Source organism: Anopheles coluzzii, chromosome 2 (assembly GCF_943734685.1).
Source record: "Anopheles coluzzii chromosome 2, AcolN3, whole genome shotgun sequence".
In the NCBI taxonomy this organism is placed as follows: Eukaryota; Metazoa; Arthropoda; class Insecta; order Diptera; family Culicidae; genus Anopheles; species Anopheles coluzzii.
Window position 1 is genome coordinate 48974374 of NC_064670.1, and position 25078 is coordinate 48999451.

At 46.8% G+C, this 25078-nt stretch overlaps 1 protein-coding gene across 1 annotated transcript; it reads right to left on the reverse strand.

Moving 5' to 3' along the window:
- Nucleotides 1-329: 329 nt before the first annotated feature.
- Nucleotides 330-24815, reverse strand: LOC120950165 (uncharacterized). Its single transcript, XM_040367977.2, has 2 exons — nt 23975-24815; nt 330-4919 (listed from the first exon to the last, which is right to left on the reverse strand). Exon 2 carries the CDS (start codon nt 4905-4907, stop codon nt 333-335), a length of 4575 nt encoding a protein of 1524 aa, XP_040223911.2. The 5' UTR covers nt 4908-4919; nt 23975-24815; the 3' UTR covers nt 330-332.
- Between the last annotated feature and the right edge of the window lie 263 nt (nt 24816-25078).

The following is a 25078-nucleotide window of genomic DNA, read 5'->3' on the forward strand; positions in this document are numbered from 1 at the left end:
TCTACTTTATCATCGGTGCGATCTCTCCTTCTATTGGTTTGGTGGATGATTAAGATTTGTCAACTGTTACGCTCCACTCGGCCGGTTTGTTTGATCGTCTACTTCTGTCCGAAGGTTGTTTTCCTTGTATCTCCAACTCTCTGGAAAATTTCATTCACATTCCCAGGTGTCGCATTCATTCTTCCATCCCGAACGTTCTAGTATAATGTTACATACATACACACAGACACTCACACATACACACGTACACATACTACTAATTCATTCCCTGTCCTAGGTTTGTTGAAGGAATACGACTGTTCAAACCGTTCGCCATCTCCTCACGCCGGTGCTCACGTCGCCTTTGTAACGGGTTCATCCACCGTCTCAGCTTTTGTGACGGGACTTTCAGACGCAGAACTCACACCCGCATCCGCTGTCGAATCTTTACTGCTTCGTCCTTCGCTAGCGCTACGGTACTGACCCTCTCCACTGGCTGGCAGCGCCTCGTTCGTCGTCTCCTCGCTCATCGTCACATCGTCCAGCCCGGTATCGCCATCGTCATAGTCCTTCGTGAACTGATCGAAGAATGCCTCCAGATCCAGATCCATTCCGCTGTCCGGTTCTTCTTTTTTCACTATTTTCGGCTTCGATTCCACGGGCTGCAGCTTGGTCGTGGTAGCATTTGGTTGCAGTTTGTTTGCTTCGCTCTCGCTGTCCTCTGCAAACAGATCGCCGCCTTTCGATCGCTGCGGATCGGGGTTGAGCTGCTCGCTCAGCTTGATGTCCGCCCCGTAGATCGGGCGGAAACCGCCCTGCAGTTCCGGCTGGAAGCTGTTTTGATCGAAATTAGCCGTAGAGGAGGTAGTTACTGGTGCGGACGCTGCTGGACGGTCTGCACTATCGTCGCCAGTGCCGGTGGAGGTGGTATCACCGATGTCGGAACGATCGATCGAGTTGGGACTGTTGTGTGGACGGATTGGAGACAGGTCGGGTTTGTGTACCGCTTGCGGCTGTTGCTGTTGCTGTTGAAGTTTGAGTGCCTGCGGCGAGGATGTTACGACAGCCCACCCTTCGTACGGATTGGTCACCTTGACCGGATCCAGACTCATGCTCGCCTGGAACGGTGCCTGGAAACTTTGCTCGTAGCGACGCGAAGGGTTACCAAACTCGTCCACATCGTCGATCTTCAGGTAGGACACCTCCGTCTGCGTTTCACCGTACGGCGAGTAGTAGTAATTGCTCGCTGCCGATCCGTAACCTCCAACGGGTTTGCTGTACCGCATATTACTGCCTCCCACTACGCTGGATTCGGTTGGTGTGTACGCGATCGCAATCGGCGTGCTGTCCGTCTGGAAACGTTGCAGTTTGCTGGAGATCAGGTCCTGATCCTGATCGCGTACATTCGTCGGCTCCTCGCCCAGATTGTATTCCGAGTCCGATTCTAGCAGATCTTGCGTCGGTTGTCCGCCCGATTGCTCCTTGTCGAGCTGTTGGGCCAGTGCCAGGGGGTCAGGTTTCTCGAGACTGTACGGGAAGTTGAGTTTACCGTTCGGGTTGGGTTTCCGGTGTTTGGCCGTTAAGATTGGTTCCTGTTCAAAGTGTGAGGCGATCGAAAACGGCGTGTTCTGGTACTCCGTACCGGGGCTGATCGGTTTCGATGGAGGTTGCTCTCCGCGATGGCCAACCACGATCGGATCGCCGTTCGGTTTGCTATCCAGCCGGACGGGTGTACTCTTCACCGGGTAGACTACATACACTGGCCGGTCCTTGTGGCCCGTCTCGTGGGTTTGCGATTGGGGCGATCCGGCTACGACGGTGCTTGCCTCACCGAGCGAATCTTGCACCGAGGGAGCACCGTGGGACGATGCCTGCTTCTTGGACTGTAGCATCTGCAGCGTCACCACGGGTTCCAGTTTAGGTCGCTGCTGCTGATCATCCCTCAAGATGTTGCGCAAGATCTGGGGTGGATTCCGATGGAACTCGCTGTCCTCCAGCGGTTCGTTCGGCTTTTCCGCGGAAGTAACGGCCGGTGGAATAATGTTGGACGAGCTTCCCGACACTGGAGCACCTGCTGCTGGTGGTGGTGGTGGCGGTGGAGGCTGTAGCCGGGGCGGTTGAATGTTGTACACGCGATCCTTAATCATGGTCGGCGGCGGCGGTGGCGGCGGTAGTCGATAGTAACGACGGTTCTCCAGCTCGGCCGATGCCGGATGCATCTGCGGGCGACTCGGGGAAGGGCTTAGGCGCGTCATTAGCCGCGTCGGCACCGGAGTTCTGCGAATGGCCGCTGTGGATGGCGGCAACCCGCTGGGCACATTATAGCCGGCCGGTTTCCGTAGCGGGGGACCAGCTTTAACGAGCATTCCCGACGGTGGGCCGACACGGTACGTTCCCGGTTCCTTCATGTACGGTGGATGGCCTTGGGAAATCTTTGCATTCGGACGGAACTGGGGCAGAATGTTCGGCAGCGTGAGTGTCGGGCGGGAAGGCCGATCGCTTGAATACGTTGGAGGTCGGCGCTGAATCTCGCTGTAGCGGAAGGGTGGCCCTTGGGCGGGTATTGGTGGGCGCGGTCGTTGCTTAATCAGATCGGGACGCTCCGGGCCGGATGGAGGTGTCAGCTGTTCGGGCAGATCCGCTGGATAGTTCGGGTTGGGCGCGATGGACAGCTCGTTCCGGTTGAGCGTTTCACTGGAGGGCGAGGACGAGTCGAACACGATGCGGTTCGAAACCTCGTGCAGCGTGCTGGCAATGTCTTGGTTCGGTGGGAACACCACCATCTGGTCGCTGCGCACCGGCGCCGAGTGTCCGTTCGGGGGCAAAACTTCCGACTTGTGCGTGCCGCTGATGATGGGCGCATTATCGTACTTGTCGTCTGACTCGCTCGGGAACCGTACGCTCGTCGTCTTGATGATGTCTTGCGGCTTCACTTGCACCTGTACGGACGCGCCGACGTTGGTTTGGTCGTGCGGTTCGTCCAGCACCTGGCCCATCTGGTAGGACGGACGGCCAGCGCTCAGTGCAGCGGCCGAGGCCGAATCTTGCGATACCGAGCCCACAAAGTGGCCACCAACACCTTCCGCGTGGGACGACGACCCAATGCTGCTGCCGACGGACTGCTGCGAGCCCAGCACGAACGTGGCGGAGTGCTGGTTCGGGCTAATCACGACATTGTTCATGCTCGGCACTGCTCCATACTTGACCACGTTTAGCTGCGGCTGCTGCACTTCGTACTTGACGTACTGGCCGCCCACCACATCCATCGCCGGTGGTTGGGGACGATGTCCGTTCGATTGGTGTACCGGATATTGCCCGTATTGTTGCTGGTGCTGCTGTTCATATTGCTGTTGCTCATACTGCTGCTGCTGCTGCTGCTGCTGCTGGGTCTGCACGAACGACGGTCTAGTTGGTGGTGCCTGCGGCTGTGGATGTACCTCGTATCGCACGTACTGATCGGACAGATCGATCGACTGCTCGATGCGGGGACCACTTGACCCAATGGTTACCGATCCGACCGAACCCTCATTCAACAGCACAATCGAAGGCGGCGTCGTCGGAAAAGCTTGCTCCTCGAGCGGCTGCTCTTCCACCTCCTCGACACGATTGTTCTCCGCCTGCTGCGATTCAATGCGCTTCTTCTGCTCGAGCGTGCTGAAGATGTCGGACAGTGACATCACGGCCGGGTTCTTCGGCAGATCGATCTTGGTGTTCGAGCCGCTGGCGGCCGTTTCCCGGTCCGGCCCGATTTCTTCGGCCTGGGATGGCATCGGTCGGAACGGTGCCGGTCGCGAGCCTTCATACTTCAGCGCTGGCATGGTAAACTTGATCTTTGGCTGCTCGTCCGCATCGTCCACGAAGCGCACGGGATTGGCAGGAGCGGTCGAGGCCGTTACGGCGACGGTACTCTCCGTGCTGGTCGTCGTCTGGAAGGATGTCGTGGGCCAGTGCGGCCGACCAGCCGGTGAGTAGTAGGTGGAGGATCTCATCGGAGTGGAAGGGGCGCGTTCGGTAGTGGTCGTGGTCGGTCCGGGCAGGGCCAGCGTCGACGGCAGGAAGAACTTCTTGCGCGTCTGCTCGGACGTCTCCAGGTATTTGTTCTTGATCGTGCTCTTGTACGGGTAGCGCGTGAAGAGCTGCTTCTGCGAGTTGGCCGTCGTTCGTGGCGCTTCCGTCGTCGTCGTGGTCGGAGCTGGTGTGGTCGTCGTTGTTGTGGTCGTAGTGGTTGTCGTGGTCGTCGGTGTCGTGATCGGCCGTCCCGACGTGGCGGGGTAGGTGTAATACGCGTTCGCGTTGCCCTGTCCCACTCCCGGTGCGCGATTGTAGCTTCCTGCCGTATACTGGGGCCTGCTGTAGAAGTACTTGGTCGAGGCCGCCGGGGTCGCGGTCGTGCTGCTAGCGGCGGTTGTCGTTGGTGCTGCGGTTGCCGATGTGGCCGCTACGATGTGCGTGTTCCCATGCTCGCGGTGGTTCGAGCCCTTGTTGATGCCCTGATACTTGAGGTTCGAGTACGAGCTCGATATCGAGACGAAGTTTTCCGGCGAGTACATTTTGGGCAGATTGAGAAAGTCGTGAAAGTTGGGCGTCGATTGATGGATGATCACGTCCTTCTTCTCGCTGATGTAGCTATCTTTGATCGGTTCGTACGGCTTGCCGTCCCCGAGGTCAAGCTGATTGCCCGTCTTCTTGTGCAGGAAGTCGATCGCCCCCGTCGAAGGGTCACGATCGACCAGGAACGGTTTGCCATCGTTGAACACGTCGGAGGGCAGCAGAACCGACCCCGGCAGCAGGTCCTCGTCCACGTTCGATTCTTCCGCGATCAGATCCTCGAAGTCATCGTCGAAGGTGTACGCGCTGGCGGTGGAAAGGAGCAGCAGTGCTGCACCCAATGTCACTCCCAGCGGGAGCATTTGGATTCGTTTTCTCATCCTTTGTGTTAACTAGGGGAGAAGATGAGGCAGAAAAAAAGATGTCCGTAAGTATAAAAGCAAACACACAGTTATAAGTTAATTTAAAATCAGTTGAAAACGTTCTATTGGACCCATTTTCTCGTTTATTCCACAATAAATATTAATCAAAAGCTACGCAACGAAATCGTGCAACGTCTTTTCGATTAGGTGAACAAAATAAATGTTGGGTTTTCTCTCACGGAAGTGCCTGGCAAACGGAAGAAAGTGGCGGGAAATCCCCCGATACCGTTTAAAGTTTTCACTCATCAAAACCGAAACCGTAGCCTAACGGGCGGATCAGACTGTGGCGGGAAATTCGACAATGTGTATTTTCACGGTTGCCTTCTTTTCGCGGTTCTTTCGCGCCCCATACCCTACCCAAAATCCACATCTCATCAGCAACAAATCAGACCAATTTACATCCAATCAGCACCAGTGCATTACGTTACGTCGATTTCACTTTCCACCAGGGCTAGGGTGGGATTGAAAATTAGTAACAAATACATCAACAAAAAACTGCCCAAAATGCGAGGGAAATTAAGCATACCTGACGCCGGATACGGCATGTCACGGCCAAAACTACCGTCATTCGAAAGCGAAATTAACTTCATTAACCGCACACATCCGAACGGGGAGGGATCAATATCGCCATTTTTGCGCCGTCGATCCGGCCGATAGCCGATCATAATGAAGATGCCTTAATCAGAGGCACATTTGCCTGGCTGGTGCTGCCCGCCGGTGGAAAGCGGAAACGTATGTTGACCCCTGCAGCTGGCCTGTCGTTGAACCCGGGCCCGTTGATTTCTCCTCGTTGCCACCCGCAAAACAACGAGTTATTATTTTATTTAATTTTTTGGCTTGCGGATTGTGTGCACACCAACGCACCAACGCTCTTGCCATTTCCGTTTGCTTCCCCCGCTAGAAGCTGTGTTTCTGGGCACGGTACAAATTGGACTGGATTGCATTGGAGCTCTTAGGTGCTGCGCCGATGGAGTGAAAAGAAAAGTGAAAGAGCTTTTCCCGCGCGCGCTTTAAGCTTCATTGTCTTTTGCCATGTTTTCCCACACGTGCTTGATGGAAGTGAGATGAAGGTGGGTTTATGTTTTGCAAGCTGATTACTCTATTTACGGTTTACGAGGTGGAAACCCTTTGCTAGTCATTAAGCCTTTGTTTGTCATTAAGCCCTCCCAAATTCTTATTTCCGAGAGTTTAGTCAAATATAGAAGCCATTCCACCAACAAATGCCGTTCAATCGATTGGGAAGCAGCGACGCAAACGGAAAAAGGTTAAAAGTGATCCGTTAGGCGTGTCAAGCTGTCTCCGCGTTCGACCTGCTAACCGAAATCCGTGGACTTTGGGCTGCTCACCCCCCTCCCCCCTGGCGACACGGCTGGAGAATATTAATCGCGACAGAAAATCCGACTTCCCGTACCCCTCCCACTGATGATTCGATAGGTGACCGAAATTGTGAGACCGATCGGACAGCTTTCCCTTCCCGTCGCGGTCGCGCGCACGTTATGCAACGGTGTCGATGAGAACCAGCGAGTGAGCGTTTACTGCAGACGATTGATTTTGTTGATTCTACACCAGTAGCTGGCAGCTCTTAGTGGCCCGATTTCTCCATCGCTGGGCGCTGACAACAGACAACAGGCAGGAAGGAATTCTAAACAAGAGAAACAGTTAAATTAGCATCCCACCTGTTGGGCAGCGTTCCGTGTTGGGCTTCCACCTTCTGCGACGATTGGATGACATGCGGAGAATGTAGCGACACGTTGGTACTGTCGGAACGCTGGCCCTCAGCATAGCCGAGGGAAGGAAAGCTACCAAGCTGCGGCGTAGCGGTAAATATGAAATTGATATCTCAACCCATTAGCCTCCGATGGGTGCGAGCTTTTGTCAATTTCTCCTGCTCAAACGTTATGCGCAAACCCTACGCAATGTCGAGAAATTCATGACCCCTTTTTTCGAGGATGGTGGATTTTTTATTTCGTTGGTAATGAAAGCGTTTTTTTTTTTTGGTAACTTCTTCTGCTCCTACACCCTCTTACACTCCACTTCTAAGCAGGAAATTGTACTAAAAGTTGTCTTCCGTGAGCTATGCCGTGTGGAGTGAAAGCTCTACGGTTCCTCCCGCGAAGCAAGCAAAGCAACAGCAACAAAAGTGTACATCCCGCCCCCACTCCCCATGCCTCCCACACTGCCCACGCCACTGCGCGTACTATGCACGATTGAGAACGAGCCAAAGAGCCCAAGAGTCACCGATGTCGCCGTACACACTTCACTACACTTCGATTCACTTTCCATTCGTTTGACGGTCGTTTGAAAGTGGGGTGCAAATTAAAGTGGCCTGAATTGATGCCGCTGGAGAGGAATCAGAATCGGGCAGTTTAGTGGCGGAATGAAGAGGCTGCGAGTGTCGGGGGGGTTTTGCAGGTAGCTGCTGGGTATTAATTATCATTTTAATCACCCCCTGGTTGGTTGTAAGTCAGTGCTTTCCTCGCAATATGATAATTCGAAACCGAAGTGATCGGTTTTCCAACACAGAAAGTTCCTGTTTTCTTGCGGTTCAAACTGGTCTCGAATCGATTGTCGGTTTTGTATAGGGATTTAGTTGATGTGTTTTTAACAATAATCTATTGGATGAAAAAAACGTGAATTTCCATGCATAATAAAAACACCATTGACCAATACAATGCGGCGGAAATGGAGCAGTCAACTTGTTTCCGAACCAAACGATCGAGACAAATTAACGTTAAAAAAGCGTCCCCCGAAAATCCCAAACCCCGGAAGGCTCCTATCTCGCTTGGGCCGTAAGAATATGCTTAAAGTGAATGAATTTCGCTCCACCGATCATCGCTTCCACACAGGAAGCAGCCGCCAGTCCATTTGTCGATCCACATCCGATTCCCATTTCACATTCCACTGCTGCGGGTTTCTGTGTTTGTTTGTTTGCGCTTCCGTCTCGATTTCATCGGTCACTTCACAACCCGGCAGACGATCGGACACGGCCGGGGCCGGCCGCCAACTGGGTCAGTCCAATCGCACCGAAAGGGCCCAGATATGGCCGGGAGGCGCAGGTGATCTTTAATGCTGGCCGTTGTGCCGCCGATTTCCTCCCCAGGGCGGCAGGCTAACGTGAATGCTTACGGGTTACTATCTCGCCGACGAGATGATTAGAAGACAAGGCGCACGAGAACCTGCTGTAGTTCCTCTTCGTCTCTTTCTCTCTCTCTCTCTCTCTCTCTCTCTCTCTCTCTCTCTCTCTCTCTCTCTTTATGTTTACCTCCACGCAGCCCTTCATCCTCAAACGCGGTTGGATCAAGTTTTGCGGATGCGCAGAATCGAAAGTTGACTGACCATCATCCGCGTCCGTTGTTCCGCGTACGGGCTGAACAAAGTGCAGGTGGAAAAGTACGCAGAGGTGCTTGTGTGCCGGGATGATCGTGATGATGATGATGATGATGATCAGTTGTCAACATCCGCCGTGGCATCGCGTTCCATTGCGAACCGGATCGTCGGTGGCCAGTGCAACTCGAAGCCGACTTTCGATTTGACAGCGGGTCTGCCCGTACCGCGGTCACGATACGCACCGCGCGCTTTCCCAACGGACGCGCACTAACGAGAAAGCATGAAAATGGGTCAAGGTGAGCGCTAGCTCTGCTGGAATCGTTCAAGCGCTTCAAACCTGATCGTATTTCAATCGGACGTGGGGTTAGCAGCAGGGCTTTGATCGTGATCGACGGAAAGGAAGAGAAAGATACCAGTGCGTGAGGTTGTTTGTGATGTCGTGCGTTTGGAACTGGCAGTACCTACGCAAAACGCATTGATTAGTAGACAATACGATCGTAAGAGGATGAAATCAAAATCACCTTACACTAAGTAGCTGAGTGTTTTGAATGTGGAAAATGTTGTATTTTATTGGGACATTGTCTGTTCAATTGTTTTAAAAGTTTGTTTGTTGTTAGTGTAAAGAATAAAGTGGTTTGATACACAAACAATCCACAATCTTCTACGAAAAAAGTATCCAAAATCACATAAAAATGAAAGGTAAACCAAATAAATCAGCGAGTATTTGTTTGTTTAGAGAAGAAAAGCTGCTCAAAAATGCGCATACACTCATAGACACAATCTATAGTTGCAACATATAAAAGTGGCGATGCTTCTTTTTCGAAAAACCTTTCCCTCGAAATATAATTTTCCTTCGAAGCTGAGAATCAATAATTATACAGATTCTGAAAGCTTGGACTGGAGCTCATTCGAACGATGAAGGCGATAGGTATTTAAAATTAAATGGTTAAAACGGCTAACTTTGCAACTGTCTTAGTGGGGTTGGTTTCATTAAAAAATTCAATAAAACTTTTAGAAATCAGTCCGACAATCCGACTATCCGACAAATCAGAAATAAAACTTATAAAAATTGAAGTTACGGTGGTTCAGTGTGTATGAGCAGAATTACACTGCAACATCGTGATCATACAAGTTACAATACAGCAAGTACAGGTATCAAAGGACTAATAGCGATGGGAAAAATGAAGTTTTTGTCGGAATCGATTCCGGCTAGCTCCGCTATTTTGTCGGAAAATCGGAATTGGTTCCGGAATCGGCTCGAAATCGAAATCGGCTCTTGAATCGGAATTATCTCCTAAATTAGAATCGGTTTCCAAACGGAGTCAGATTTGGTATCGCCATAAAAATAGGCGTTTGGGTCCAATCATACTACGTGTTGATAACCGCAAAAAATCAAAATTTACTTGTAAAAGATCCATTCTCATGGAGATTCCCGGATTGATTTCGCTTCTAAAACTTCTTTTTTTAATTCAAGAACTAATTCACATTCCGGAGCTAATTCTAATTCTGGAGTCAATTATGATTCCATTATCGGAGCAAATTGCGATTCCAGAGCCGATTCTGATCGCGGAATCGATTCCAGAGCCGTCTCGGCTCCGAAGTCAACTCCGGAATCGGCTCCGAAGTCAACTCTGGAATCGGCTCCGGAATTGATTCCGAACACGGAATCGGAATAGGGTAGGTCCAATTCCGAGCTCCCACCACTACTACATATACTACATTTGACTCTGTCATAGTTCATACCATTTGCTGTATAAATGATGAAAAAGATTATATAAATCCACTTAAACATAAAATTATCTTCATTAAAATTATACTTGAAAAAGGTTTCTGCGAAATACGATTTGCACTATATAGTCACTATATTATATCGTCAATGAATTCAACATTCGCAATCAATCCTTTTTTAAGAACAAATAACACGTTTCTTTATACCATTTGGCGCTTTAAGTCGCAATGTTTAGCTCATGGTTGTCTTTTACAAATTCAACAAACACAATACAACACATTTCATAATCTTATATTAAAAAACGCTTAACGCTTTTTACTTTATAAAATATTGTCAATTTAATATAAAAATTTATCAACGTTCAAAACTCGTGACAAAGGTTACCGACCTTCACTACAACATATTGTAACGTTCTTCTCACACTTCAACAGAAAGCCCAACTAACCCCATTGATTCTTGCAACCTCTAGAACCGGTTCTTTGGAAGATTCTAGCACCACGAAACACCAAGATGAATGAGAAAAAACGAAGAAAATGGGAGAGAAAGTGGTTGTCTTTCTGTGCTGGCCTAATTGTAGGCTCCGAACCAGCTTTAGAACGCTTCTTTTCTTCTGTTTCCTGTGTCATGTTGCTTCATCTCAACCTTAACCGAGAACGTTTTCACTTTTAACCCCTTCTCGATGCTCGAGGTCGTTCCTCTCGGTTGAGTTTTATTACACACATTATTATTATTAATCTGCCCAGCTACACCCCACGCTCAGACAGAGCAGAGAAAAGGAAGAATAAGAAGGGAGAGAAAAACAACCAAATCACCCGCACTCAGCATTCGGATTCAAGTAAAGGTGGGCCTTATTCCCGGTGCTTCTCGGTGAAAGTTTCGTTTTCAAGCATTGAGACGTTGCACATGAAGCCATGGGAGGATGGGAATCGCTTTCAAGTACGAGTGCGTGAGTGGAAGCAATTTCCGCATTCGTTTGTAAGTTGGGGGAGCCTTTCTTATCGTGAAGATCGGGGTGTTGTTTTTCTCGTTGGTTCGTTCATTCCACAAGCTTTCGTCTCGTTACGTTTAGAGATTGGAGGCGTTTTTTCTGGGGGTTTGCGTTTGATGCCTACAGTTCCATCGTCCATACAATTCGTCTGCCCGGTGTTTTTTGGCTAGTTCAATGACACACAAACAAGCTGCTCATGGTCATCAGTACGGTGAGTGTGGAAAAGCTCTTCACAGTAGGAAATTGTAACCCACGTGGGTGCTTTCGTTCGATGCCCCAAGCAATTGGGCAATTGCCATTGAAATGAGTATGCAGTTTCGGCTGTATCTTTGCGAGTTTGACCGGTGTGTTGGATGTGCTGGTTAGGAATAGCATCGTTAATGAAATTCACTGAACGATTTTCAGATTAAAACTTCAGCAAACGTATCTTGGCTTCATCTTAAACGGTTGAGTGTATTTTGGTGTGTTCCTTTTGTAAAACCAGGAAGCCACACAGACGCTTTGCGGACAGGAAACATTGAATGAAAAATAGACTTGCGCCGATTGACTGCTTTACGAAGCAAACAACAAACACGACGCAAACCAGTTGTGCCACTGTGCTGTGTACTTTCTTCTTCCGCCAAAGAAATCCTTCCCTGGGGGCAATGCAAACGGTGGCATCGTACATGGTGCGACCTGCGCATTCATGCCGCAGTACCGCACATTCTGCAACCTACTCTAAGAGATTCCGTTTCGTTTTCCATCGAGGAATGTGCATCTGCAGTTCGCGCCAGTCTTAAAACGCGACAAGAAACACTTACTCACACACACACACACACACACTCACAAACACACCGTACGATGATCATTGGAAGCTACTTGGCGATAGTGTTTGTAAAACCAATGACAAACGGGCTAGAAGCGCTGAATGAAAACGAAAGACTTCAACCGGCCCACTGCAAGCGACGAACCCGGAACCCCCGGAAAGCGTGTATGGATGCCGTGCCGGATCGTTTGGTGCGAACGCTTCGAAACCTTTTCAGTTTGCAGTGCCCTTCGGGAAAAGCACAGCTACGGAGAGAAGGAGAAAAATAAAGCACCGATTTCACAGAAAATGGCGGCGTGCCAAAAGGAAATTAAAAGACAACAAAACGATGCTCCACGGAGAGGACGCTTGCGTTTTGTTTGCGCTCACGTTTGCCATGCCTAGTTGGTGGTTGACGCTGAGCCGTAAACTAGTTCATAATTTCACGTTCACGCTCAATCTTCGTTTCACGGGCTCTGGGGATATGTTGTGATAGTTATTTATTTCTGCCGGTCCGTTTCAAATTGTGATTTTTTTGTGATTTTGCACGCTATTTTATGCACAGAATGTTGCTCTGTGTTTTGAATCGTTTGCGTTTTGCTGCCGTTCCACTGTCTGAGATGATAGTCGGTAGAGCAGCACCAATTGGTAAACTTTTACTGGTACAGAGGTAAAGAAATGCTGCTAAAAAGTGAAGCAAATCCGTCAATCCGCTCGTTCATAATTCCTTCAGTTTGGATTTATGTCTCGTTCTTGAGATGAGTTATAGTTTGCGCGCGCACACACACAATCATAGACACAAAAACATAAACTAGGTCATCTGATCGGTTCCGGGTACTCGCGTACATCGTGTGCATGACGGAATTTTTCTTCCTTTTACGGCGTACGGTGGACGGTAGCTGATGGCAAACGGCCGCAAGGTGTACCTTAACAATTAGGGCTACAGTTAGTTTTAGCTAGAAACATACGCTTCACGGCTGGATGGATGGATAATCCGAAAAAAAAAACCGTTAATTAATTACCAATGTAAAACAACACCGCTTCGTATTTTGTATGTGTGTATGAGATATAAGCATACTGTTGGGAGTATTGACAACTTTGCATTTGTATCCACAAAAACTCGCACTTCTTCGATCACACGCAAAATATGTGTGTCAAATTTCGTGTACGTTTGACCCCGCTGATGCCATTTTCTGATTGCAGATCTTTCTCACCATTCTTCCTACATGATGTACAAGCTCCCCCATTTTCCCGCATTAAAACCGAAAACGTGGCAAAACGATAATGAAGAAATGGTTCTTGCCGTTTTGCCAGCTTATCGCAAACAATCACCGCACCCTTGTTGGCAGACCGGGTGGGCCAAATTGCATCACGACGAAACGGTACCGATGCACCTCTGTAGCTTTTTCCCACTCGAAAACGGCACTGGTCGGCACCGTTTCGTATCGAGCTCGCACGGCACTGGCCGCTGCCGATGGATTCCTTTGGCGAATTGGTGAATGGTACGTGGAAACAACACCCCACGACACGTTTCGACTCAGTGTTTGTGTTCCCGTGGCTTTACCGAAGGGAACGAAAGGGAATCGTTGCAGTGAGAAGCAACTAAAAACAGACCAAACACACACACGAACACACACATACATGCAGGAGCACTGGGGGTCTTCAGGTACCGTTTGCTACAACGGTGTGAGACTTACGGCTGACTGCGTCCAGTACGGTTCGGTATGCACGGCCGCAACACACATTAAACGGTCTTCTGGAAAACGGGAGGCCAGCCAGACGTGGCCAGTCTGCATATTAAAAGATGGTGCGAATTTCACGATACACAAGGCGCAATTGCGCCACTTTGCAAATGTGGACCCTATTCTTCCAGCCAGCAGACTGAGTTGGATCGACAAAATGAGATCATATTTTGCAACAAACCACTGTACGAAACAATTGACCTAACCGCTCGTAGCGACGAGCGACGAGATTCATATCGATTTGAACCTCAATGTTGTTTAATGATGCTCAGCACTGCATTCTGTGCCACCAACCAAACCGAATGAAGTGAAAATGTGTCAATGGAGCCGAAAATCGATCATGATACCCTTGGGCGGAAGGGAAATTATCCTTCAAGTGTCACATCGCAAAACCACTCCGCTCAGTAGCAAAGTACCGGAACGGATGCGCTTTTTTGTGAAGCGTTAAAAATGCGTCATTACAGGCTGTGAAAGCGAAAATGCGAAAAACTTCCGAATGATGATGGTGTGGTTGCGATTGTCACGCCGTGAAATCAATTCTTGCGATTGCTTGAAATGAGACATTGTTTGGCTAATTTTGAGCTTTTACTTCCCACAATGTGTATTGTTGGGTTTTGTATGAGTGTTGGCTGTAGGTTGGATTATTGTCAACCAAGCCCCTCTAATTGTCCTTATAGTTGTAGTTTTTTTTGTTTTTATTGGTAATGATGATGAACGTTGCTTGAAAGGGGTATGAAAGGGGTAGGAAACCCGTAGTTATCTTAGGGGTATTTGTAAAGAGAGATTTATTGTATGAAGATGGGATGATTTATGTATTATTTTTAGCATGTTACGGTGTAATACTAATTAACTGTTTACAATGAACCTTTTCACTTTTCTGCTTTTAGTTTTATTGTGATAAATTTTTGTTCGATTTTATCCCAAATATTATCGATTATTTTGGTTTTTTGTTGTTGTTATTTAGTTTTTAGTGTTGTTGTTATTTATTATTTAAAGTCAGCTTAAGATAGGTCTTTAACTTTTAATCTTAAGCCCACAAATTGTAGAACACATAAATTGCAGTAAAAAGATTCAATGGTTTAGTTTAAAATATTTTCCTAATGATTTATATGATATAATGATTATTTAAGAATCTCTCACCTGAAAAACATCTAAACTTACAATTTTATGTATATGTATTGTATGATATGTATTAATTTTTAGTATCAACAAAATGGAACTAGACATTTATTTAAGGAACAAGGATAATCTATATATGTTGCTAAATAACTAGGATGTTTTCTTAGAATTATTAGTGAACTAGATACACACACCTTGACAAAAAAGGAATATACTGTAGGATTAATAACTGTTTTATAAGCCAAAATAATATTAAATAAAATACATTCTGTGCCAGTTTATCCATATGAATTACATGGTTCAAATAATTCAGCATTTTTGTTGCTATATAAAATCAGTACTATCTAAGAATTCATTTGATAAACCAACATATTTATATGTGATAAAACTTTAAATTTCGTCATGTCTATTAATACTGCATGAAACCTTCATCATGAGAGTTAAACAAACAACAATATTTCCGTCAAAATTCTTCCTTTTATATAAGATTCCAGTGAACCATCAATTACGTTTAAACTAAATACCGTATTTTAGCGGGTATTATTCATTATTTTGGAATAACAAGATTTTTTCTATTGGTTATTTTCTGAACTTAAGATCTTGGGGATACAGTTTACACTGATTTCCGAGGTGCATTTGATAGCATCAAACACAAGATCCTTCTTGCAAAACTCGCCCAGCTTGGTATATCACCACTTGTCATCGAGTGGTTGAAATCATACTGGACAGACAGAATGTATTCTATAAGAATAGGGAAAGTCATTTTGGAACCATTCACAAACTTGTCAGGAGCTACCCAAGGTGTTGTTGGGGTTGCTGTTATTTACACTCTACATAAACGTCTACGTGACTCTTATTCTTTCAAAACACTCTGTACTACTTTATGTTGATGATATTTAACTTGTTTTCAGTTACCAGGTCAATTGATGATTGTTTCGTACTCCAGAGCAATCTCAACTAATTCAGCACTTGGTGCTTGGTAAACCAACTAAACCTCTGTGTGGATAAATTCAGCATGTGTTGTGGGAACCTTGATTCTTCACTATTATTTCGCGAACACTACCACTCAATAATTACCAAAGCCAATAACATGCTAGGATTTGTAATCAGTCAAACTCTTGAGATAAAAGATCCAATATGTCTGAAAGTATTATATTCCGCATTGGTATGACCAATCTTAGAGTCTAACTCAGTTCCTTGCTCCCCATACTGTCACGTGTGGACGGGTAAGATAGAAAGCATGCAAAAAATACTCTCCAGAATAGCAATATTCCGAATACATTGGTCGTCATCACAACAATTAGATTACTGTTGCTGCTTGGTCATGCTTGCCTCTTGGTCTGCTCAACTTTAGAACATAGACGTCAGGCATTACAGGCTACCTTTGACGCGAAGTTAATTAGCGGGAGCATAGACTCTCCTTACCTGTTAGAAAAGTCGAATTTGTATGCTCCTGAACGACCTCTCAGGTCACGTGAGCTGTTGAGGCCTACGTTCTCAAGTTCTGCTCATTCTTATAATGCGCCTGTAAACCAAATGAGAAAAAGCTTCAACAAATACCAAAGACTTCAAAATTAGTATAAACCAGTTCAAAACCAATTGTCTCTCGTTTGCTCATTGATAGCGCTGTAGCTAGGCTTGTAGATAAATTAAGCCTATGCAAGATACTAAATGACAAATAAACAAATTAACTGATTAGCGTAATGCTAAATATACTATGTAAATGAAGACAAGGTGTATTGCATACACAATTTAGATATAAAGTTTATGCATTAGTCCACTTTTGTCATACATTTCGTGTAATAAAACATTGTAACCGACTAGTTGACAGCTTATTGATAGTTTTTCTTTGCACCACAAATATCAAGCTGGTTCAAAGCTACTAACGTCACCGGCGTCGTGTAGCTACCAGTCCAGCAGATGACACTTGCCAGCTGCACTAATGCGCTTTGAAGCGGTGGGAAAAAAAAACTGCACACTATCGTATGCGCTTTCATGTCAAACAATCGACCATTTCTAAAAACACAAACATGGTCGCACCATTGCTCATCCAGGCTGGTGAAAACGATGACAGGCTTGTTGAGCGCTGTTGTTCTTTTTCCTTCCGCTTGTCGCTCTGGTGCCGTTTTGGCCGGGTAATTGTGATGATTATTTCATTTTCCTTAACATAAAGAAAGTAAGCTTAATCTCGCGCACTTTACCTTCGCGACAAACTGTGCCCGTTGGAAGGTCATTGGACGTGGACAGCAAGCTGACAGCCAAAACTGACGTGTTAACTGATCCGGTCACTACACACCTTCACCACTTCGATGGCTCTATTATGTGTCTGTGTATGAGTGTGCGTGCGCTCAGTGTCCGTCAATCCTTAGGAAAGTGGCAATTAAAATGTTGTTTTCATCTTCAAGCAGGCTTCAACTTCTGTCCGTATGCGAAATGGCAATTGAAGGTACGAAAATCTTTACCGAATGATCACGCATTCCGCCCGGAGACGCTGCAGGAAAAGAAGACAGACACAGATCGTGGCAAAAGATGAGAGTGGAATGAATGTCGCATATTTCTGGGACTGTGTTTTTTCCGCAAGCCTCTTGTACAGTTTCTTTCCGTTCCTGTGTAACCGTTTTATGATTTTCCGCCACAGTTCCGCGGTGCATAAAAGTCGCATAATTAAAGCACCGTTTTTCGGTCGTCTTTGCTAGTGGGAGGAAACGGTACGCCGCTGCCAGTTAATGGTGGAACAGTGAACAGTTTTATAACAACAATCGTAGCTCGTTTGTGCAAACAACAGCAACAACAACAACAAAACATGAAAATGATCCTCTTTCTTTACAGTCGTTTTGAAGCGCTGTGAAATGAGGCACTTGTTGAGACGATGTGATCGTGAGCATTATTATAACTTTATTACTCTCCAAAAACATGAGACAAATGTTTCTGTTTCGCATTAACAGTACCAACAGCTTTGAAGCATTGCAAATTTCTCAATTTCGCAAATAGATCACACTTGTTGGATATTCGATCTGTCATTTGCTGAGAAGTTTTGCTGTACGATTTTACCTTCCGCGTATTATTTTCGTAAGTACCGATTTCCTTATTTTGTGAGCAGTACCTAGTACCGGCGATGATTAATGGTGTTCCCCGGAAGCGACAGTGGCGACCCAAATCTCACACCCGTGGCCGCACAGTTTCCCGGGGCGGCGTGGGAAAAACGGCCCTCTCTCCACCCGTCATAGCAAAACCGTTCCGATACGATCAGATCGGTGTCGCCTATTGTTGGCAAAATCATTCAAGCCATTAATCAATCAACCAAAACCACCCACCACACTCCCCTCAATCCACCGCGTTTATCTGGACCGACATTTGTGCGTTGCGATCAGTTTTCACCGTGGGGAAGCGATAGTGAGAGCGCTGTTTTTCACACTCCTAACAGCAACGAACACGGTCAAACTGCGTGGATGCTGCGGTCAAGGTGTGTTTGCCAATTAGAAGTAGCCAATTAATAAGCCATCTAAATGAAATGAAGCAGAGTGGGTGAGAGTAGCGAAAAAACAAGACACTGAGATGGCTTTCGTTTTCATTATTTCGATCCATTCCGCAAGGTTAGGGGGAGTGGATGGCAGCTTCATCTTTTGCCATTGGATATTACATTCCACAGCAGCATGATTCATGCAATAAAAGCTCCCATCGTCCTTTCAACATTCCTTTTTTTCCTATTTTATTGTCCACCTTATCGGGAAATCACACAGAATAATCCTCACACAGGATGGCTGGGCGGGCATCCAAGCAGCGGAATAAACGCTCAATTTTAGTCACATTCCTCAAAACCAACTTTCTAATACGAAGATTCGAAAGCATTTGCCGCCATCGTGATCGCACGCAAAGCAAATCTTCCTTCCCTGAAGCTGATTGATGTGACCCATCATCGTTTTATCGTTTGATTTTTCTGCCCCTTCCACCCTGATTTCCCCCGGGGGCGCATCTTATGAAGTGTTTTTTTTTATTTTTGTTCGGGCATTTTGCATTTTTTTCGCATTCCTTGTCATTTATTGTGTTTTTTTTGTGTGCGAGAGATGAGTGAAAAACTAACCATCGCTCAACGCACAACTAAGGTTAACGAACCCGATTCCGTGCTATCATCGGGTCTGTCCGATTTCGCTTATTCATAAGCACCTCCGCGCGCTGTCCACACTCATTGATTATTCATTTCGCATTAACGGTAAACACCGGCCAGCCGTCTCTTGCGCACAATCAATCCATGCGCACAATCAGTCTATGGTACACAGAGACACAAGAAAAACCATCCGGGTGACATCGATGCGCCGGCAGACGAGGAACTTAATTGGTTTTCGGAAAGGAAAGTGCATACGGTACAGGGTGCATTGTGTGTGTATGTGTGTGTGTGTCTGTGTTTGTGCGTTATAATAAAAGGTCAGCAACTGTGCTAAGTGCAATGTATGCAGTGAGCTATTTGTAAGCAGGATGAAGAAGACATGAAGAGAAGAGATTTAATCACTCACCACGAGATCTAATTGATATTAGGACCAAAAGGACCAAAGCATCTACAGAAAAAAACAACAAAATATTTGGGTTGATTCAATTCAATTTTTAATTGGAATTTGTAACGCAAAACTTGACACTCTCGTAGTGAATTATTGGTAGCTTAATGATTACAGGCAATTTAATTTTGATGTTGTTTATATTTAAAAAATAACTGTTGTTGAATGATTACTTTAAAACTCGATACAAAAAGGTTCAAAAATGAGCTACATATCATTATCTTCATTGGGTTTGCTACATTATAGTAAATTAAATAATATCCTCATGCAAAGATCATTTGGATCGAACTCGCGAGATAGTTTGCAAACCAAACTAATAAAATAACGTTATCTCCACATTTCCAAACTCAAAACCAAATCGACTCAACCCATCTATCTTTTCCATCATTCGGAGCTTTCCTCTTTCATCTTGCTCAACTGTTATCGTTCAAGACTACTAATTGAGCTTTTCCCGCCTTCACACTCATTGCCACACGCACGGCTCTCACCACGGTTCCTTCAATTAGATTGCCGACCTTCACCTTCCGTTCTGGCGTGGAAAGCGAAGGCGAAGAAGAGAAGCAAAGACGCCAACACCAAAGTTGAACCTGACGAGGCGCTCCAGTGTGTCTGCTGCATGGGAAAAACTTGGGAACCCATAGCAACCGAAGAAGAAGTAAGAAAAAGCTCCCCGACGGAAAGGGAAACTGTTTCCCATGATGATCGTGCCCTCCCGAACCCATAAGCTTGATGGACGAGCGGGGGAGGGGGGGGGGATGGTGGATGAACGAGTGGGACGCGATTGCGCTCCAAGACAATGGTGATCACTGATTAAAATAAATGAAAGTTTTCCCGCAACTCCCAGCAACTCACCAGAAAGGGGTGGAAGCCGGCTTTCGGGCAATATTGTGAACCGTTTTTCCGCGGGCTTCATTTTTGGCTGCGGTACGACGAAGAAACCGCTGCAGATGATGCTGCAGAACGATGCGGATGAAAACAAAAGCGCGCGCGCACGGAACAAAAGTGCATCCCTTTGTTTTTCCAGCCTCCGCGCTGGAGCCTCCCGCGAAAAGGTCGCACCCGAAGCGGCGTGGAATGGCTTGCAGCTTCCGCGCCCGAGCTGCCCGTTCACCTCTCCCCCCCCCCCCCATGTTTTGCGTTGGTGGTGTTGGTGACTTGAAGGGGCCAAACATGCTGGCGAAAGTTTGACAGTTGGCCCATCGTTCCGGGCGTGAAAGTGGTACTTTCGTGTGGCCGTACTGCCCGTACTCCACTGTCCACGACTCCCCCGGAAGCAACGCCAGTCGTTTATGGATTTCGAAATTGGAAACGGATTTGCACGCGGCGAGGGCTGCGGATGTGGATTGGAATGCAAAATTGATTATTCATCCCGGGCCGTTTGCGCGTGTCCAAAAATGTTCATTTTAAGCGCCCGATCCGATCGGCCCATAAAGCCGTTCCCTAGCCGGCGGAAGCGAAAGTGACAATTGGTGGTTTATTTTGTTTCGAATGGCTGGCGTGTGTCGCCTGTGGGCAAGGGGTCCCATACACACAATTCCATCCGACAATGATCGCACGCCCATCGATCGAGTTGGTATTTTACTTGGCTCATGACCAAGTCGTCGTCCATAGCAAAGATACCTACGAAGGAAGTAATGTGTGTGTGTGTATGGATGTGTTGGCACCTGGCAAACCGAACGGGCTGGGGGTTGAGGTGAAATTTGGGTTAATGGTGCTGATTCATTTTCAACACACCTCTTTGCCGATTGTTTTCATTTCTTCCTCTCTTTCGCTCGCTCGCTTGCTTGCTCTCCCTCAATCTGGTTATTTTTGTGATTCACTCGACCCAACGGAATGTAGGAATGTGAACTGAAACCAAGCGGTGAGGACATTATTTGAATGATAAAAACATGTTTCAAAATTGTTCGCTCAAAACTACCTCTTCCCAGAAATAAAAACAGCAAACAAGAACAAATATCTAATCAACAACAAGCATTCCCGTTGTCTTCCATCCCACCATATTGGTATGTCTTTGTACGATCAATACCGTGCTCCCCCGTTAGAGGTGTATCTTAAGCACTAAGCGAAGTCATTATTCATTGACACCTTTAGTGAACTTTTTTTTTCCTTCGAGCCGTCCAAAAGGGGCAAATCTTCCACTCCCAACATCCCAACGTATGATGTCATTTATTTGCTGCTCCTTCGGTATTATTGTTCTTCCGGTGAAAGCTACCCAGTACGAAGGGAGAGATGTGTCTGTATTTTGCGTTACTTTCTTTTGCAGTGACAAATCCATGACGCACGGTGTGGTTTATAATATACGTGCAGTAAATGGCACCCGGATACGGGGGTTGGTTTGATTCCGGGTTGCAAGTTGTCTTTAGTTAATAAGAGGTCTGTTTGCTGGGCTGTAAATATCCTTAAATGTGATTTTTTTTTGCAGTTTTCATTATACTACATTCCAAAATAAAATAAATAAATAAACATCAAACCATTCATCATTCGTAGTTTTTGATGTTTGTTCTAAAATCTATTCATCCAAATTCAGCATCCTCTACATCTTTTATTAATTGGGAAGATCGTTCCGTGTAGGCAGTTTATCGTTGAACACAAGTCAAATTGTTCGCATTTTTGACGATTAAGATTTTTAAATGAAAACAATTTCACTCCATTACACTCCATGATCCATTATAAATATAAACAATAACACATCGAAGGCCTAAAGGTCAAATTCCATTCATTCACAGTAGTTAAAGAAGAATACGGATTGAATTTTTTTATTCACACCATTTTCTGGTCGTTATCGAGAAGTCAAAATAAATCTTTTGTCCATACAAAATGCACTTTTATAAAATTGAGTCTCTACCAAATTGTCATTATTGGTTTCGATGTATTAAAAATAAAAGATTTCATTTTTAATGTAAACATTCTTTTTCTCCATTTTTTTTGGATCCAAATTTTCCAAAAGATTTCGACAAAATATAACCTTAACTCAAATATTTACGGAGCTCCGGAGAATGTTAGCATGTTGACGGACAGTTTGTTTCAACATGCTCTTGTGCACTTCTCCAAACGTTTCTTATGCATTGGAGACCAATATCCAATTAGAAAAACAAGATAAGCTACTCTCAATCTACTTTTGATACTTCCAATGAGGTTTCTCGCTTATGCTTTTGTCAATGTTTTGCAGCTCCATTTAATCTTCAGAAGATCCTAGATTGGGAAGATACATCATCAACCAACTATGGGGACCGCTTCCTTGCGAAAAAGTTTCTCCTAAGGCCATTTCTACTCATTTGTAAATAAGTTGTCAAGCAGCTCGTTTTCTTGTCTCTCGGCGCCCAATTTCTCTAATCAGTGGCCATATTTCGGTACACCTGCATTTGGCACAGTTGCTCCACGGTCCGCTACCATCCGTTGCCATTAATATTGCATGTCCTGCCTGTTTGTATTTATTACCGTTTACGTTACCCGCCGTGCCGAAAACAGCCAAACGGCTGCTTAGACTAACAAATAAGGTCTGAATCCATTTTCACCATCCTGAATTCCGAATATATGTACCGTTCCCGGAGCGATACCGGCTGAGCCCGCCTTTCATCTACACACACACTAAAACCGTCCGTCCAAAGATAAGCACCGTACCACTTGGACCACCCAGCCGCAGGGAGTGTGTGTGTGTGTGTGTGACTTATTTCTAGCACCGTCTATGCAGCTTTCTGGAACCGCGCAACCGCGCACACATTACCATTTGCCACGGTGCACATTACACGTGTTAGCAGCATTTGCAAAGTGGCGTCCCATTTCCACGCCATGAGATTGTGTGCATGGAAGGCTCATTAAGCATACCTGCGATCACAACGTGGCCAAAATTGGTTACCTCGCTACCCCCCTACGATCGGGTATATGGGAATTGAAGATTATGATTTCATTATCAAAAATCCATCCCGGCCCGGCGTCGGCGGGAATTGCCCCGGGGATTGCGCGTGGAGAATTGGTGGCTCGAAGCGCGTGTGCAAGCGTGTACTTCGGCGGCGATAAGCCTGGAATGGTTGGTCAAACTCGTTTCCAGCGTAGTGAGGCGCGAGATTGTGAGTTTGTATATGTGAGTGTGACCCACATTTACGCGAGCAGCCTGCGCCTGCGCGATTTCTGCACATATTGACCGGACCGTGACGCATATCCGTTACAAACATCCGTGTCCGGCTTACGCTTGGTCAGCAAACCGTCAACGGAATAGACGGCGGGATGCAGACCTTGTGGGGAGGGTTCTGCCGGACTGTTGGTATAAGGGGATGGAAATTCGGTACACTTGATTATCACGAGCGCTGGCGTATCGCTGACTCAACCGCCGTACTAACGCGCGGGAGGTCCAACTTTATGTAACCACGGGGTCAGGATAGCGGCGATGCTTAGCATCCTGGGTGTCTCCACTCCACGTGCATTGCTTGTTCATCATGCGATTGGAATGAGGAGAAAGTGCCACCACCGTTCACACACAGCCCGAGCCGAGTGGCCGAGAAAGTGACCACGGCGACCTGTGCGCGAGAGGGAGCGTACGAGCTGCGTACTACGTGCGAAGTCGGCCGGCAAGACGCAACGAACCGAGGCGTTTCAGGTTCGCGTCGAAAATAGAGGGACGCACCAGCGGGCGCAGAGGGCACACGCCACACATATGGCCGGCTGGACGAATTTCGGTTTTAACCTACATTCAGCCAGCCGTGCCGGGGTCGCTTTCGAACCTTTTCGAACCAAGCAGTTGACATTTTACCATGCCGTCGGTCGCTGGATCAGATGAACGCTAACTTACCTTCACGTAGCTGGATGATAGAATGGACACACACGGACACACAATGGCCGGGGACGGGTTATGATTTTCCTCTTGCTGGGCTTTTGATGCAACCCACCGCAACCCCCGGGGATCTCCGCGACACACACTGCACAGTGCGAAGAATTGACGTTGAGTTTTCTTTTCCTCGGTTCACCACAAACACTCATTCAGCGACACAGTGGCCGCGCACTGCGTGTAAGAATGGCACGAATTGCATAGGGGGTAAGCCCACGGTATCCCTTTCGCCCAGTGACCCACTTCACTTCCGTTCCGTTCCGTCACTAACTATCCCCCAGCTGCTTCACGCTCGCACCGACAAAGAACACAAAAACGTGCCCTTTGGCCAACGAGGACGAGCGCCAAAGTAGCCAAAGCCGCACACACCTGCACACACTACAGCCGCAACGGGCACACGCACAAGTGGAATTTCACCAAAGCGTGGCTATCTCTCCGCTGCACGGGTTTCACCTGTAGCATACTCTTCTTTCACGGTTCTTCCTTTCTTTTAAGATAAGCACGAGGTTCTTTTCCGAAGAGAAACAGAGAACACACACAACTCGTTGACACGCTTGTAAGGTCTCTGCAATGGCGTTGGACCTTCTGCACTTTAATCGCCTTGCCTCTTTTTTGGGTGTTTTTTTATGTATGGGGAGAGGTCCCGGCACAACCTGTGCCTCTCGGTACTTGTGAGTGCTGCTTACGACGACGAAACGACCGCACCGAACGGCGGATCATCAACGAATGGCGCGAACGCGAGCGTCGAAACTTTCTATTCTGCTGATCCATTTCTCCTTCTCCTGTTGGCTAGTGCGCGATCATGCTGTTTGTTGGTGTTTGCTCTCCGCTGGTGAGCTCTCTGTATGTGTCTGTTTGAGAGTGTTGAGCTACGATCGGTGCAGCATCAGTGGTAGGAACAGAGCACTGGAAGGGTAAGTTTTGTTTACATGTCCACAAAGGGGTAGTATTAAGCCAAGATGTGCTTAGGGGGTGACATTCCTCGCAATATTTGGTTAAGTGTGAGAATGGTCGTTCGCTTTTTGTCGAAAGAATTTCTAGAATGGAGCAAAATCTCTAATAACTGAT

Bases quoted from the DNA above. Each gene is read 5' to 3' on its own strand.
- LOC120950165 (XM_040367977.2), bottom strand. From the start codon at position 4,907: ATGAGAAAACGAATCCAAATGCTCCCGCTGGGAGTGACATTGGGTGCA.